At 41.8% G+C, this 18020-nt stretch overlaps 1 protein-coding gene across 2 annotated transcripts; it reads left to right on the top strand.

Moving 5' to 3' along the window:
* Positions 1-6280: 6280 nt before the first annotated feature.
* stx7l (syntaxin 7-like) lies at positions 6281-17402 on the top strand. Of its 2 annotated transcripts, XM_080047906.1 has the most exons (11): positions 6281-6318; positions 6698-6764; positions 7785-7878; positions 8055-8124; positions 8429-8519; positions 8632-8769; positions 13642-13688; positions 13799-13889; positions 14020-14092; positions 14822-14904; positions 15790-17402. In XM_080047906.1, the coding sequence occupies exons 3-11, from the start codon at positions 7794-7796 to the stop codon at positions 15883-15885; spliced, it is 774 nt and encodes a 257-aa protein (XP_079904032.1). In that variant the 5' UTR covers positions 6281-6318; positions 6698-6764; positions 7785-7793; the 3' UTR covers positions 15886-17402. The 2 variants fall into 2 exon arrangements, with proteins under 2 accessions (XP_079904032.1, XP_079904031.1); XM_080047905.1 differs by lacking the exon at positions 6698-6764 and having other exon boundaries at positions 6287-6318.
* Positions 17403-18020: the final 618 nt, after the last annotated feature.

Here is an 18020-nt window from a genome sequence, read left to right as displayed (position 1 = left end):
GTGTGCACAATTAGGCAAGTTGTATTTTTGAGGATTCATTTTATTATTGAACAACTACAGTGCTCTCGGTCAATCCAAAATATTAATGAACCTAAACCTGAATGTTTCAGAAAGTAAAAGTGAGGTTGTCTTTCTCAAGAGAAAATATATATGTGCACAATTATTAAGCAACTATTAGTGTGCAGAATTATTATGCAACTAAATGAAAAAACAAAAAAAATTCCCATCTCACTTGTTTATTTTCATCTGTTAAAGTGAGAATAATAAAACTAAAAATTTACAAATAAAAATGTCTGACATGTCAACAAAAGAAATCAGTGACCAACATAGCCACCCTTCTTTTCAATAACGGTCACAAGCCTTCCATTCATGGAGTCTGTCAGTTTCTTGATCTGTTGACGATCAACTTTTTTTGCAGCAGCAACCACAGCCTCCCAAACACTGTTCCGAGAGGTGTACTGATTTCCTTCACTGTAAATATCCCGTTTAAGCAGGGCCCACAGGTTCTCAATGGGGTTTAGGTAAGGTGAGGAAGGGGGCCATGTCATTATTTTTTCATCCTTAAGGCCTTTACTGGCTTGCCATGCAGTTGAGTACTTCGATGCATGTCAAAAATCATGGTCTTCTTGAAAGATGCGAACTATTTCCTGTACCACTGCTTGAAGAAAGTGTCTGGCAGTAGGTTTGGGAGTTGATTTTGAGGCCATCTTCAACCCGAAAAGGTCCAACTAGCTTATCTTTAATAATACCAGCCCATACAAGTACCTCACCTCCACCTTGCGTGAGAGCAACGGGAAGTCCAGGGGATTGAGCGAGAGCAGGCGGGCAGAGGGGTCCGGGAGGAAGTGCTTGCTGGTGCAGGTTGGAGCCGGTGGTGGAGTCAGGCCGGGAGAGCTGTGGCAGAAAAAAACAAGAATGAGCACGAGGCAAAAATGCAAACGGAGATGCAAACTGGTAGGTAACTAGAGTGAGCAACTGACTGTGGGAAGCTGAAGGTGAATCTCAATTCAGGGGTTACAGCCTACGAAGGCTGCATTTGAAGACCGATTGCGTCATAGCGGCCCGCAAAGGCTTGTTCCATTTGCAAGGCTCCTTCATATGCGGCCGAGAAATGCAGCCTTCGTTTCACGGTTTTGAAGGCTGCAACAGATGGATCCTTCGTGGCCCAACATATCCCAAGATTCATTGCGTTTTTTTCAGAGATGGCATAAAATAAAATAAAATATAACAAAACAAAACAGCAACGTGTTGCTCCATCTTCTTAACTTTTATCTTCCTTTCTTTTTTTCGTGTACTTTTTTTTCCTTTTCGTCTGGTAGGCAACTTCTTTTTCTTTTTTCCTCCGTTGACAAGGCTGTCTCCGTTGGTAGCAATCAGGGTTGCTAGGCAGCACAGGAGCAACGAGTCATCACGCAAGGTAACGGCTTGTTACGCAAACCGGAAATGCTCGTAAACGGAGACCTGCGGAGACCGTCTCGTTTAACAACGCTCGTTCGGCCTTCGAATCGGCCTTCATAGACCGCGTCATTGGGATATAGCTTGAGACTACGTTCTGGAAGGTCGGGCTGGGTATATGAAGAGCGGTTGATTGGTGATTACTGGCAGCTGTGAGTGCTTCACCTGACTCCAACACACCTGACTCCAGCCCTGCAATTACACCAGACAAGCATATGGGCAAAGGGCAAACAACAAAACAGAGGCAAAGAGGCCCAGGCAGGATCATGACAATTGGTGGTCGGGTTTCAGCCTTCCTTACCTTGGCCATGTCTCTAAGCACTGAACATGCACCTTGTACTTCTGAGCACTCCAGGTAGGTTGCAGTTCTGGAATATGGCAGCACTGGAGGATAATGGGTTCCTGGTAGCTTCACGTTTGATTCTTCTCAAATCTTTGGCAGTTAATTTGCGTCTTTTTTTCTCAATACGTTTCTTGCGACCTTGTTGGCTATTTGCAACAAAACATTTGATGGTTCTGTGGTCACACCCCAATATCTTAGAAGCTGCCTAATAATAGAGTGTTGATCTCCTTAGGATGTAAGACAATGAGATGAATTACGAGATCCTTATCTCGTAATTACGAGATCCTGAGTGTGCTAACGGCTACATTAGCTGTGAAACTTTTTTTTATTTGGTGAATGCTCAGCGCCACCGTATGAATGCACATGGTGTTAAAAGGAAAAATAGAAGGGAGGAAACAATACTCACGAGAATGAGAATAGGGCATACAGGACTAAATAAAACTCTATCTTTAATTGGGAAAAGTGGTACGGATCGATGTGAATGTGGTAAAATGTGAAGCATGTGTTGATGGAGTGTGAGCGGTACTTGGGGGAGAGAATGAGGTTGGCTGGTAGGGTGCAGAAAGTAGGAAGAGTGTGGAGTCTGGGTGGCATACTGGGAACAGCAGGGGAGGGTGTAACACTTGCACAGAAAGCAGTGATCGAATATTTAAAGGACACAGGAGCTGATTGTGGACTACAGGAAGCAGCAGGGAGCCGGGCACGCCCCCATCACCATCAACGTAGTCTCGCAAAGCCAGACCAAACTACAGCAAGTAGTAGGGTCTGGAAGCACTCTGTTTAGAGCCGTCTATTCGGGTGGGGAAACCGGGGAAACTGGGCTAGCCTGTTTGTATTTGTTTAAACCAATCACAATCATCTAGGGCGGGGCTAACCCCGGGAAGCAGCAGCGGTGTCCTGCAAAATAGTGCCGGGGGGGGACTTATTTTGATGGAACGTCTTTACGTCCAGAGACTGTCAGAGAAATGGCTAAACCCGCAAACGCCACACAAAAACTATTAAAGACAAAAGGAATATACATAGTGTGTTGCTTTCTAACCAGCATGTCAAGACACCATACACTTTAGCCCCCGAGGAGCTCACGGGATAACTTAACCGGAGTTAACTAGCCACCCACGTAGTGTTATCTCTGGTAACATTATCATCGGCGGTTGAGAGGACGGCTACGGCGGTCGAGTAGAATTTTTAGCATTCGAGAACTTATGTCACCACCTCCTATCGCTGTAGTCATAGCCGTAGTCCGTCTGTTTACAGGCAGAACAGGGTTTTGACGTTGTGAGCGCTACACCAACTGCAGCAAGTAGCCGTAAGAGTTGCTAGGTGATAGTGGAAGCCGTTGGAATCTTTCCCCGTCGCTAAAACACCGCTGCATAGTCCCTAATTAACCAAAGAAAGGGAACGGCGGATCTTAATCTAGCTGGTTATAAGGTCCGGTGCTCAATTCAAACCCCCACGCTTCATTTTCCAGAGTTTATGAGGGTATTTCTGCCCGGGGGTAGTTGTACAATGAAGTTGGACAGCTAGGCTAAGCTAGGATGCATCCCGGACCGCCGCCGCCAATATTATTATCCCGAAGTATCGCCACACTTTATATCTGTCTACAGTAATGTGACTTCTCACACCCTGTGTGTGTGTGTGTGTGTGTGTGTGTGTGTGTGTGTGTGTGTGTGTGTGTGTGTGTGTGTGTGAGAGAGAGAGAGCGCTGCACATAAGCACACGGGTTGACTGAGCGAATTGTTTCCGAATTTGAGGGGGATCACAATAGGGGAAAGCCAGCAACCGGGGGCTGCGTAGCTTTTCGACGCAAGCGAATAGACGCTGGCGGAAGTGGTCATGCCAGACTACCATCAACGGGACGGCAGTAGAGAGAGTCAGCAGCTTCAAGTTCCTCGGGGTACACATCTGCGAGGACCTGACCTGGACTCACCACACCGGCGCCATCACAAAGACGGCAAGACAGCGGCTCTTCTTCCTCCGCAGGCTGCGGAGGTTCAACATGGACTCCAGGATACTCTGCAACTTCTACAGGTGCACCATAGAGAGTATCCTGACTGGCTGCATCACCGCCTGGTATGGCAGTTGCTCCGCCCTCAACCGTAAGACATTACAGAGGGTGGTGAAAGCTGCCCAGCACATTACCAGGACGGAGCTGCCATCCATGGAGGACCTCTACACTCAGCGCTGCAGGAAGAAGACTAACCGGATTATTAAAGACCCTCATCACCCCAGCAACAAACTGTTTCAGCTGCTCCCGTCTGGTAGACGCCACCGCAGCATCCGGTCTCGCACCACCAGACTCAGGGACAGTTTCATCCCACAGGCAATAAGACTGTTGAACTCCTGAGCTACTTAGCTCGACACTTAGCTACTTAGCAATGACACTTTCTAACATGCCACTTTATAACTCGCCACTTTATAACATGCCAGTTTATAACTTGCCAGTTTATACCAGTCGACATCTGGATAAACACGTCTGTTTACATTTATTTAGTTTTGTATTTAGGTCTCTGCTATTCTTGTGTTCCTCTCTATACACTTAATTATTATTATTATTATTATTATTACTATTATCATTGTTTTTGCTTTTTTATTATTTAAGTCTCAGCTTCACACTTGTGTTTCTTTTATACTTATGCACTTCTTTATTGCACTGTTGGAGGAGCCCAAGACTTAAGAATTTCATTGCCAGCGACTACTCTGTAATTGTTGTGCATATGACAATAAAACAATCTTGAATCTTGAATCTTGATCTTGAATCTATTTAAAAGAATTTAGTATTTATATAGCCTAACCCCGCCCCCCCCCCCTTTTTTTCTTGTTTCCTCCTATACAAGTATCTAGTTATCTGATTATTTATTTATTTATTAATTATATATATATTATATTTTATATGACATAAATGCGGTTGTTACACTCCGGTACAGTTGGTGGCGGTATGCACCAAAAAAGTTATGGTTGCAACCCGCCAATAACCGAAAAGAAGAACAAGAACAAATCCTCACTTACTTACTCACTGGTTGCGTTCCGAATGGCATACTCTTTCTTTTTTCTATTCTACATACTACATCCGACTATAAAAAGAATCTAGTTAGGATGCAGTAGGCATACTATTGGGACATACTTTACTCTCTTATTTCATCATAACATTGTGCCTTGATCTTGCCTCTTGCTTTTATATCCGTCGCATCCCCGTTTGTTTTCATATGGAAGCTTCGTCGATGTGACGTCACTTCACGTGCGCACTGGATTGTGGGTCAGAATCGCCCAAATAGGATGCACTTTTCAACACTAAGGTTGCGTTCCGAATCGCATACTTTCTACTATATAGTATGTAGAAAAAATAATTAGGATGTCCCGATTCTTGTGGCCAGATTTAGGATGGTTAGAAGTACCCGGATGTCCTACTTCATGCGGCCAAGATTGTTAGTGTTGAAAAGTGCATCCTATTTGGGCGATTCTGACCCACAATCCAGTGCGCACGTGAAGTGACGTCACATCGACGAAGCTTCCATATGAAAACAAACGGGGATGCGACGGATATAAAAGCAAGAGGCAAGATCAAGGCGCAATGTTATGATGAAATAAGAGAGTAAAGTATGTCCCAATAGTATGCCTACTGCATCCTAACTAGATTATTTTTATCGTCGGATGTAGTATGTAGAATAGAAAAAAGAAAGAGTATGCCATTCGTAACGCAACCTATCAATCTTGGCCGCATGAAGTAGGACATCCGGGTACTTCTAACCATCCTAAATCTGGCCACAAGAATCAGGACATCCTAAATCTTTTTTCTACATACTATATAGTAGAAAGTATGCGATTCGGAACGCAACCACTTACTCGCCTAATAATTGTGCACACAGTGTATATGTGAGCAGCATTTCAAATGTGTTGTCTAGTTTAATTTCTATTATTTACTTCCAATGCACTGTTTTAATCTAAGAATGCATCATATTTTTTTTTTTTATCTTTCAATATAACATTTTAGATGCAACTACTAAGAGCAGCCATCTATAAGTGTAATGGACTAAAAAGCAAAAAAAAATTAAATCCTTCATAAATGTAGTTAGTGGCATAAGCATGATAGGCTAATGGAAACACTCAAGTAGTTCTATACATCAGCATATTGTAGCCTACTTATTTGTGTGGTCAGTTGCATACCGCTCTTGAGTAGCTTGTCTCTTTAACAGATAGTTAGCTCAATGATATTCATTTTAACTCAAGTTTTTCCTAAAGAGAACTACCTAAAGAGGAAGGCAGAAAGTACACATCTTCCATGTTTCTTCATCCATCCTGCCTACATAGCAATACACACTTTCTATTAATGGTAAAGCCACATAGCCTAGTAATTAGACTTATTGTGCTCATATTAAAAAGTTGAGCAATTACAACCCTTCATTTGTAAAACAATATTCATTTGTGCAGATGCGTTTTGCCTTCAGCGCTCAAGACATCATGTGACGGGGGAGTGGCGCAGAGTCAGGAAATACAGCCGCTGCTGCTGCGAGTCACAAGAAAAGGTAAATTTACACAACTCTCCTGAAGATATCTTAGAAAGTATGGACAGCCCTGAAGCAATAGCGCGATAAATAGGTCTAACATATCTCGCGGCGTTGTGTTATGTTGTACTATATAATGCCATTCATATAATGTTGTGTTCTCTTTAAAACGAGAGTGAGAGAAATCTTCCAGTTGTGCTGCGACTTTGATTGTAGGCTACGCTACTGACTGCACGTAGGGTGTCTACCTGAAGTCAACCGTTCACGTAAAGTTGACATTGAAAACAACTTAAACCCTGATAATAATATGCGGCTCGTCAGTTAATAGTGGTCATGTGTGCGCTCCTCGTCTTGTCATTGGAAAGCTTGTGTGATTTCCTCATTTTTTCTTTGCTGGCAGCTGGCCTACTACACCGGGCGGCTACTGAAGTGACCAGAAGATACACACACATACACGGGCAGACAGGGTGGGTTCAAATCTTGAATTAAAGGGGTTAATTTAATGTAGCATCTCTTCGTTGAAGTAAAAAAAAATATTTATACAGATAGGCTAATTGGGCTGAATGTCCTCCGTTTGAGAGTTCTTGGCAGATTTGACATAGCATACTGTTCAAGGTTTCAGTCCTCCTCACTCAAACAGTAGGCCACAGGAAGTATGCATGACTGGCCTTTAGTAAACACTCCGTGCCCCAACCGTTAGCCTAACACGCGAGGCTTTTTTTTTCTTGAAGACTTTATCTGTAACATTATTCTAACTAATTAAATTTTTTATTTGTTACTTTTTAGTTCCATTATTTGACATGAAATAATTCACTCATTAAACCACTTTGAATTATAGCTACTGGTATTTCAAGTATGCCAACGGTTCTGCTGTTAACGAGGTTTTATGCATTCTCAATCACATTATGTGGTGGTAAAAATGGATTCAGTGGGAGGTGTCTCATGTGCAGTCAGCTACGGGTCCTAAAATAACAACGAATGATCAGATCACATAATTTGTAATACTTTTTTGATCTTTATTATCTCTTAAACAAAAGCAGGAAAAAAGGGAATCATAATTTCACATTTCTATGGTAGCGTTTTGATGCCCCTGGGGACATTTAAAAAAAGCTCAGTATACTAATTGATGTCTATAAAGTGATACAGGCTTACTATGTTAGAACGAGATTCATCATTTATAGACGTGATAGAAACTGTGCTGGTAGAATTTGATATTATTCCTTATAACGTGATACATATCTTGTTATAACATGATGGTATCACATTTTAACATGGTACATATCTTGTATAACGAGATACTGAAATAGTTGTTTTATTAACCTAGTGGCATTATAAGTTTCTATAACCACAAATAGAAAACCAAAACTTACAAAAGTAACCAATAAAACAAAACTAACCATATATGTTTGTTTATCCCAGCTCTCTGTCTCTGTCTGAGACATGAATGAATGAAGTGACTGACTGTGTTGCTGTGTGTTTTCTCACAGCTCTCCATCATGGCCTATCAGGCTGGGACCCAACAGGAGCCTAGTGCTTTGGTTCAAGACATCAGCTCTAACATCCAGAAGCTGACCCTGCTGAGTAATACACACACTCCATACACCACACTAACTCACACTCACAGAAAAATAAATAAATCATCATCGGCTGCAACATTCAGATTTCAGCCACTTGAATGTGATGTGTTTATTTAATCATGGTGCACACGTGGAGATACTTAAGTACAGATAAACAAAAATGTCTCTCTTCTTCGCCAGCCTCTGAGCTGCAGAGGGCGGTTTCTCTGCTGGGAACAGAGCAGGACAGCAGCCAGCTGCGAAGCACACTGTGAGTTATGGTGGGCTTGGCTGGGTTTGCATAATTGGTCTGTTGTATTAAACACCTATGCATGTGGAGAAATAGTTCAACGTTTTTTTTTTTTTTTTTAAGGCATTGAAATGCCTATGTGTGGAGTTTTTTTGTGCTTTCAGACTAATCAATTGTTTATCCATCTGAAGATAAAGGGTTCCATGATATCTGACTCTCTTCCACCTCTCCTCCCAGCGATCTATTTGTTTCCTAAAGTGTGGACAGTGATTTTCTACTTTCACAAAATAAAAATAAAACAACTGTGTCTTTCTTTGCTCACCAGGCAACAGAAACAGCAGCAGGGCAACCAGCTAGCGAAGGACACAGACAGACTGATCAAGGCATTTGGTGCACTTCCTGTTGGCCCTGATCAGGTATACCGGACTCTTAACTCTCTCCCCGTCATCTATTACCCAAAGTTGTGTGATGACCCCCCGCTCCCCCACCCTTCTGTTAACATTCTGTTTAATTCTACATGTCTTTTAGCGACAGAGAAAAATACAGAAAGAGCGTTTGTTGAACGACTTCTCCGCCGCTCTGAACAGCTTCCAGAAGATCCAGCGGCAGGCGGCCGACAAAGAGAGAGAGTTCGTAGCCAGAGTCAGAGCCAGCTCCAGGGTGTCGGTGAGTGAACCTGCCATGACTGCAATATCACAAGGTCAGGCTGTAGACCAGTGAATTGGACTATGACGAGTAAATAATACAAAAGTGGGAGCGTAAGTAGCAACTTCAAGGTTTTCCTCAGGCACAGACAAGAAGTGACAGTGGCCGCCAACTTATAATTAATATCACATGATTCAGAACAACATGATCATGCTGTCGCTCTGACCCTCTCATAAACAAACCATACACCTCCAGGTTGGCATATTTAGTACTTTTGTTTCTGACTTATATTTGTGAGATGATGCAGCAACGTCACTAGGACTAGTATCGTCAAGGACTAAGTGATACGATACGTATCACGATACACTGGGCACGATACATCACGAAACACTGGGCACGATACATCACAAAATATTGGGTATCTTGATATATCACGATATATTGCGATATTCCATAAACAAGTTGCCTTGTCAAACATAACAGCACAATATATTGATAATTGCACAGACAAATGAATTCAAAACTATTTCATTCACAACTTCCTTTACTATTTTTCTTCCTTTTATTTTTTTTTGGTTTTGGCAAATGATCAAACACTGCTGCAGCTGCTATAACATCAAAATAACAAATGCAATTCACTCTTGTACTAACTGTACAGGACACACTGAAAATGAAAACATGGGTTTGAATCTGACCCGTGGTTGTTCTCTGCATTTCATTCCCTCTTTGACCCATTTCATATCTGTCTCTCTGCACTGTCAATAAAGCCTTGAAAAGCAAAAAAATTAAAAATAAATAATAATAATAATAATCAAAAAATCGATTTTATAACTAAAAATCGATACTGATATCGCAAAACTAAGAATTGCGATATATCACCATATCGATTTTTTTGACAGCCCTAAACGTCACTCACTGCAGCCAACCAACTCCATAGCTTATCCAGAGCTAACCCTAACCGTAGACATGTCAATAATATAAGGAAATACACTCAGTGTTTCCCCCAGAAAATGTCTTAGTGAAGGTGGTCACTGTCAAAATTTGGGGGTATTTTGCTCAAAGATGCCAATGCACAGTAAAGAAATAAACAACTGCTTATTTGAATACAAAAACAGACACTGACCTTACAGTTCTGCAATTTTGTTTGCTATGTGCAGGTACAAATTTTGTGCAAACATGCAGACAGTACAAAACACAATTAAAGAAAACTTCTACTGTTTTGGTGCAATACTATGCAGGCACACTCCAATACAAATAATGGACCATACACTTAACATGTGTATGCACATCAAAGTGCAAATTCAACTTTTTAAAGTTAATTTTTTGATGAGTGGCTGTTGTGTGATTATTGTGGACAATGGGCCTATTGTGATGCGATAGCCTATAATTCATTAATGGTTATTTTTAGCCTACTTGCTTGATTTATTTTTAAATAGAGAGGTTATTGGTCGTTTTGGAACATGTATTTCCCAATTTAAAACATAAAAATTAAGCAGCATTGAAAATTCAGAAAATATATCTTGTTGGCCTACACTAGCATGCTGTTTGAAAAATAACTCAATAGTTGAAATAATAAATACAATGTGTTTTCCCCTTAAAACTGCAGTGTGTAGAATTTTGGGTTTTATTTCCTTTTGTAGAAAGTAATTATAATATCCATAAGTACATTTAATTTAGTGCATAATAGCTGATTTTTTTTTAATTATTATTTTTTCCCTTAGAAAGGGTCTCATATATTTCTCTCATATTTCTGCATATTTTGGACCAAGGCCTAGTGCCGCCATCTTGAAAGTGTCATAGTTGGAATGTCATCAGGTGCATTGTTTAAAATTTAGAATTGTTCTTGTCCTTGAAGGCCACTGTAGCTTCTGTTATTATTCGAAAGGGGTGGGGTTACCCAGGGAGTGTTGCATTCTATAACTTTGTAGAACTTTCTTGATGATGTCATATTACACACTGCACCTTTAAAATGATTAAATACATTTCTCCAAAGGTCAAAGACAGTAACATTGTGGCACTTCTGTAAACTTATGCCTCATTTTCACCGAGTAGAGCGGGTCGGATCGGAGCGGCTCAGAGCGGGACAGCTCACTTTTTTAGAATCTCGGTGTTGTTTCCAGTACCGCGGACCCTACCTTTACTGGTAGGGCGGGGTTTATGACCCTACCCTTACTGGTAGGGCGGGGTTTAGGCTGGACTGCGATATCCGCCGCCAGAATATGGGTCAAACTATAGGGTTGTGGAACAACTGTGGTCAAGCAAGCAGTCTCTCGTTTTTGCTTGGTCAAACCAGCCGCTTCTTTATTTATTCCCCCCGTGTTGTTGTGAGCACAGAGACTGCTCGGTGCAACTGATAGACAGTGAGCAAACAGCGCTGGCTACGTGACATCGTAGCAGTGGGACACAGTGTAGCCAACTGATTATTTTAATGACGAGGAAAAACACCACACAATAAACAGTGCCGCGCTCACATTTTCGCCAAAACAAGACTCTCTTCACTCTAGCCGAGGTGACTACACACGGCGGAAATGATTATTTCGACCAACTGTGGTCAAGCCAGCGGTCTCTCGTTTTTTCTTGGTCAAACCAGCCGCTTCTTTATTTATTCCCCCCGTGTTGTGAGCGTGTATTTAGCCTAAAACTATCTAGGCTATGGCGTAAACACACAGAGACGGCTCGGTGCAACTCAGTGAGCAAACAGTGCTGGCTGCGGCAGCTACGTAGCAGTGGGACACGTAACTAAACCAACTGATTATTAATGACGAGGAAAAACACCAAACAATAAACAGTGCTGTGCTCACATTTTCACCAAAACACAGACTCTCTTCACTCTTGCCGAGATGAATACACATGGCGGAAATGATTCTTTCGACCAACCAATCAAATGACGGCAGCGTGTAGCTCCGCATTTTCGGTCCGCTTTCAGGCGGCTAGTACCCCTACGGAGGAGTACTGAGATCTGGAGCGGCTCAGAGCGGTTAGGTGCGCTTAAACCGTACCCTACCCAACTTTTTACAAATGAAAAGCCAAACTACCCGGACCGAACCGCTCCGATCCGACCCGCTCTACTCGGTGGAAATGAGGCATTACTGAAACTGGGCTGGGCCATCACTCTCATGCATTCATCAAACTTTTCTCTGCGCTGTCTGAGCTGATAGATAGGTTGTGTTGCCACGGTGATGTGTAGTCTTAAACTGATCTAGCTTTGCAGAGCACTTCTTTCTTTTCAGCTAAATATCCCCATAGAACCGCACTGCGTTTATTATCGCCACCGGTTAAATGTCGGTTTGCTTCTGCTCGTTTAACTCTCCCGCGTACATGCTGTAGTCGCGCGCGGTACAATCGCGCGCGGTACAATCGCGCGCGGTACAATCGCGCGCGGTACAATCGCGCGCGCAAAGCCGCAGAAACAGAGCAGCTGAAAGATAGAGAAACGCTTGGAAACACATGTGCATATTTATTTACCGCTAATCGCGGCCTTTCGCGCAGTTATGACAATGCACAGGCACACATCGCGCTTGCTAGTACAGTAATTGTGCAGCCATTAAAAAAATATATATATATATTATTTTCTTTTTGGGGGGTCGGGGGTCGGTCAGTAGTCAAGGCGGGGGGCTGGCGTTGCTAAGGCGGCCGCCTTAGCTATAAAGCGCTGGGGGAAACACTGACACTTTCCGGTAAGCAAAAAGCAACTGAAATACATTGCAATACGTTTTACAAGAGATGTTACAAGAGAACACTTTTACTGTGCCCACAGACAATTGCTTTTATTCTAACTGTTTAAGACACACATTGCCTTGGGAGTCGTCCGTGCTTGCTTGGCAATTCTGTTTCCTCACTGCTTATCTCACTGCACAGAAAAGTATCATGTGTTCCTGCTTGATAAGCAGGAACAGTTCCTTACTGCTCAGAATGGTTGGCAAGGAAAATTCTTGGCTGGGGAAACTTAAAGCTGCTGGTTTTATTTGCTCTACGTCATCACGCATATGTTTTTGTCGTATGATGAGTTCTTCTTATGATACGTCATCAAATCATATTTAATGAACTATTAACGATGATGGGCACTGCAGCTTTTTGAAAACCCTGTACTCTGTTTCATTGCTATACCCATAAGCACAGTAAAGAACATCCTCTGCAGTATATTGATATATTTGAAAGCACACACGCACAGTATGTTTATAAGCCTCTTTGTAGTGGCTTACCATTAGCCACTAGGTTGCATGTCGTTTTGGTGTTCTGACGCGTGCGTATAGCCTACAGTTAACAGTTGAAACTTTTGAATGTCCTCTCGTTCCTCAGAGTTAAAACGCTTACTTTTATTCATTAACCCAAATAAAGGTGCGACTTGTACATACAACAAACTATTCTCTGTTAATCTGAGCTCCATAGCACGGTGGAAAACTATTTGCCTTCCGGCATGCAAGCACCTGCATAGTAGCCTGGCACCGCCCGCCTACTACTTCCGCTCAATTTTCATTTCCCTTCAGTAGTCAGTCTGGGTGTACGGTATATTCTTAGGTTTTCTCCGGACAGATTTCTGTCGGTCCAATCAACGAACAGAAGGAGTGGCTCAGAAGCCGGCACATGACATGGTTGGTTGGCAGATCCAGAGTGGCACTGGGCAGATCCAATAGTTTTAAACTTCAACAGACACCCGCCTTCAAGTGAGTTAACGTTTGTCAAGTGAGCGATTCCAGACCTTCTGTACAAATGAAATTAAGTACGATGGTCTGGTAGAACTAGGCTACCTGCATAGTGTGTGTGCGCCTGATTAGTAGCCTTGCATCCGGTTACGTGGGCTGCCACCAGGTGGTCGAATTAGGCATAACAATACAAAGAAAGAAAGAAAGAGAAAGGGTCAATGGCTCTCACACTCTTAATATGCTTTAACAGGGAGGACAGCCTGAAGACAGCTTCGGAAATGCGTCTCCTTTCCAAAGGTAGGTCCACTTTTAATAAATATTCTACAAATACCAACACTAGTAGAAAATAATGCTTTATTTTACCTTTATAACTGTCATTATAATTTCATCTATATATTTCCCTGCAGTGACTCCCAGTTGCAGGCTCAGGCCGAGGCCATCACTGAAGAAGACCTGAGGCTGATCCAGGAGAGAGAGTCGTCCATCAGGCAGCTGGAGGTACAGACAAGAATCTAGTGGCGATGCAAGCACAGGCACTACTATTATACATTACCTCATCAGTCTGTGCCTATACGTGTTCACTGGGACGTAACTTAAAACACTCTCTCCTTCGTGTCGTGTGCTTCAGTCAGACATCACAGATATCAATGACATCTTCAAGGACCTGGGGATGATGGTCCACGAGCAGGGAGACATGATAGGTGAGCTCTTGTCACCGGGTCGTGCATTACTGGTCCATTCCTCTGAGAATGTAGCAGTTTACAACTGAGTCGTCTACTCTATGACAACAGGGATGTGGACTGGGTGAACACTCACTTTCATCCTAACCACATTTGCTCAAAAAAAAAAAAAAAAAAAACTTTCAAGCTTACACCACAAGTTCCTCTTTACAGAGCAGGTGGTCCATCTTTTTTTTTTTCAAGATATTTTTATGCTTTGATAGACCACGTAGACCTTTGCTCCATAGATCTGCATATTAATGAAGTTTTAGGAAGTATGCCTTTACTCTTTCTTTGATAGGAAGATCAAGACCACTCTCAAGTCTGTACGCTAAATTTGAAGCCGCATACAGTATAACGTGATTCATAATTAGCTTTGGAGGAGCTGGGAAACAACTTTGGACATAGTCAGGCTGGCTCTTTCTAGTCTTTACACTAAGCAAAGCTAACCTAACTTAACTGTCTCCTTGCTGTGATTCTTATTTAACTGGCATTTATGAAGGTGGTGTTACACCATCCAAATAAGGAATATCTACACAAAAAAAAGTCAAATGACAATATGAATAAACAGAATGACAGTGTAATAGCAAACGTACAAGAAGTATATGACCTTGTTTAAGTGAAGACAGTGTGTAGATTTGTGCCGCACGTGCTCCCCCTCTTCCCCGCCTGATGCATGTAGAATGTGTGTGTCTCCTTTGCTTCCTGCAGACAGCATAGAAGCCAACGTGGAACACGCAGATGTGAATGTCCAGAGTGCCACACAGCAGCTGGCACGTGCTGCAGACTACCAGGTAACAGTGGGGGAAGATGAATATAGGAGAGACAATACAGATATACCGTCTGTGTGTGTTAAGTAATGAGGAGATGCATTCAAATGTTAACATGGTAAGACCAGCCTGATCTCACAAGCTTCACATTCGTTCTGCAGATCAGTCTGGTATTTTCTCCAACCTCCTCGGAGAGGAGCCTGGTCAAAAAATGGCGGGGCCAATCAGGGCCTGTATCCATTAGAGGAAGGCAGTCCCTAATTGGTTAACGTAGTCATCGATCTAGCCTCCGGTCAGACCTGGCCCTCTCCACTTTCAGCTCCTGGTTTGTTCATGTAGTTGTTGATGTCAACATGGATTGACAAATGTGAAGCCCAATCAAGGGCTGCCTCTAAGTAAGGGAGAAAGTTAGGTCAGAATGCGTGACTGATTGGCACAGTAACTTTTTGACCGGCCTCCTGCCCTCAGAGATTGGAGAAAGTCCAGACTGAACTGTGGGAGAGAAAGAAATGTGAGATCAGGCTGGTCTCACCAGGCTATTCAAATGTTCAGATGTTAGAGAAAATAGCTTGTAACTGTTGGACCAAAGAAAAAAACCTATAGTCTCTCTGGAGCATAGCAGTTTGTGTGTATGACTCCTCCACTTCCTGCACATATACGGTACTCCCTTGTGTAACCAAGCTTCGTTGTCAGTTTGCTTAGGTAAAAATGAAATAAACATAGACATGTGTAGATATAAATAAAGGAAGAAAAAACTGAGTCGTGATCTGATTAGTGCGGTGGCTGTGAGTCACTTCGAACAATCAGTTAGCCTGAGTAAAACCAACCATTCCAAAATTCTGATTATATCTTGCACTCATTAATCACAATAAAAACCATTCTGCTCTTTTTTTCTCCCCCACTCTACAGCGGAGCTCCAGGAAGAAGATATGCATTCTGGTGATAGTGTTGGCCGTACTTGCTGTTATTATTGGACTCATCATCTGGGGCTCTGTCAAAAACTGAGAGCTAGCTTTTTCTACTTCTCCCTCTCCTCCACCACCACCTCTGCCATAACGTCATCAGCCTGGACTAAGGATGAAGCAGCATCCTATCCCTCAATCAATCCCCCTTATCTCACCCCCACGCATGAGGGGAGTTGTTAAGAATGTCTGTCTTTTTCTTTGACTTCATCATATTTTTAAGATACTGCAGTCCTCCAGACCACACACAATCCACTGTGAAAAGAAAACTAGCGCTGGTAGCTTTATTGTTTTAATCAGCTTTAATTGAGCTTCTTTGTGTCAGATTTAGGTATGATTTACTTTGACTGGAAAGCTTAAAGGTTTTTTGTCCTCAACTGACTGTCAGAAGGAGTGCTGGTGTGCGCAGCTGAAACCATGTTGGCTCCAGCAGCTGCGACTGTTGGAAAATGCAATACAGACAATGCCTTTTAGTGCAATGAAGCAGCAAGATGCTGTGTAGGCAGTTAAGAGGGGATTAACCTTCACATTGTTGCTGGTGCTTTCCTTATTCAGGTTGGATATGAAAAGCCCTAAAGGTTTTGCAGTAATCAACCAAGATTCAAGTCCATGTCTAAAGTCAACCTTTAGCCATAGCACAAAGTAGCTAAACTGCATTCAGCTTATTGCAGTGCAGCGCTATTTCTTTTTTTTATACAAAAATGTAAAATCTTTTTACTCTTGTTTTTTTTAATTATAATTAATTAAAATTAATAGTTGATTACCTTTCAAATTCATGAAATAATATACACATGCATCGTAAATGTTGTCATTGGGACCAGTATATTACACTCCATTATAAAACGCATTCCAATTAATTAGGGGAAGATTTTGTTTATACTGTAAAAACTAGGAGGTGTGTTTATTTGGCTGGACAAATTGTTTTTCACTGTATAACTAAGAGAGATTGCGTGGAGGACATCAAGGACGATCCTTTTTTGAATACATTTTCCTGTTGTATCACAAATAACATAAATAATGAAAGTTCAACCATATCGATAGTGTAGGTTGCCTAGGTCAAGTTATGGTTCTGATTTGCATTTTATGGTTTGTTTTAGCCTGCAGCTGCAGTACTTTTCTATGATTATTTTAAAGGCTGTGCGAGTTGCACAGATGTTCTCAATCATCTGGTTGATGAGACCTCAGTACACTTGCGCGGGCTGTGTCAATCAGGAAGGTCTAATCAGCTCGATAAAGTGAAAACACCTGTGAGGGTTGACAGAATGTGTGTGTGGGCTTTCCTCGAAGGAAAGTTTTGACAGTCAATTATCATTCTCTGTGAATAACAATCTACAGTACAGTGTCTTCATCTCTTCATATGAAGAAACCAAACTTGTAGTGACCCAAAGTACAGTAAATTATAGCAAACACTAAAGATCATTTGATGCAAACAATTTCCACCCAAATGTAAAAGTATGATCACATGTATATATTTTGGAATCCTCAGATGTTGCTGCCTACTCTGCTGAATAAATGTATGGCGAACATTATGTAATGCTTATTTTAAATTAAATTCTAATTTGCCACTTGAAGTGTTTTCCACATACTTTTTCTTCAACGACACAAACTGGTGAAGCCTATTTTATGGTGTTCGTCTGGTACCACACAGCATTAATGTTCCCAACAGAACCCGATTGTTTATTCAGTGGTTAGTTATACATACTGTACAAGGTAAAAAGGCTGAACATTTTTTATTTAGACACACTCATGATTTTGACAAATATAGGCAAGGGCGAATGGCGTACTGGCTGAACTTTGCTGTGCAATAGTGAATGTCACTTCAGAGAGACTATAATTGGGGACATCAGCCATCTATTGTATCTGCCTGTGGAGAAAGATATTTTTTCTGTTTCCGAAAAACAGCATTCACTTCGTATTTTTACACAAATAAGAACATTGTTACATTCCTACAGCCTCAGCTAACAGCAACAGAGCAAATGCATCATTAACCCAATCATTTTTGGGTTTGAGCTGAACATGACAAGTGGTCATCTGCACACGTAAAAATAAAAAGTTTGCAAAAAAAATTTTTTTTGAGGGAGAATAAAAGAGGACCAAAGACAGATCCCTGTGGTACACCTTTTGTGAAAACCGTTGTAAAAACAAAATCGGACTTAAAGTGTTTTAAAAATCACTTTT

The sequence above is a fragment of the Ammodytes marinus genome (assembly GCF_949987685.1).
Source record: "Ammodytes marinus genome assembly, chromosome: 19".
In the NCBI taxonomy this organism is placed as follows: Eukaryota; Metazoa; Chordata; class Actinopteri; order Uranoscopiformes; family Ammodytidae; genus Ammodytes; species Ammodytes marinus.
The sequence above is the reverse complement of the archived record's forward strand: the minus strand, read 5'-3'. Positions and strand labels throughout refer to the sequence as shown.

What these genes read in the sequence shown, in the direction of transcription:
- stx7l (XM_080047906.1), top strand. Translation starts at nt 7,794, where the DNA reads ATGGCCTATCAGGCTGGGACCCAACAGGAGCCTAGTGCTTTGGTTCAA. An exon ending in AGCCAGCTGCGAAGCACACT is followed by an intron (nt 8,125 to 8,428) that starts GTGAGTTATGGT and finishes TTTGCTCACCAG; the next exon opens with GCAACAGAAACAGCAGCAGG. An exon ending in CACGTGCTGCAGACTACCAG is followed by an intron (nt 14,905 to 15,789) that starts GTAACAGTGGGG and finishes CCCACTCTACAG; the next exon opens with CGGAGCTCCAGGAAGAAGAT.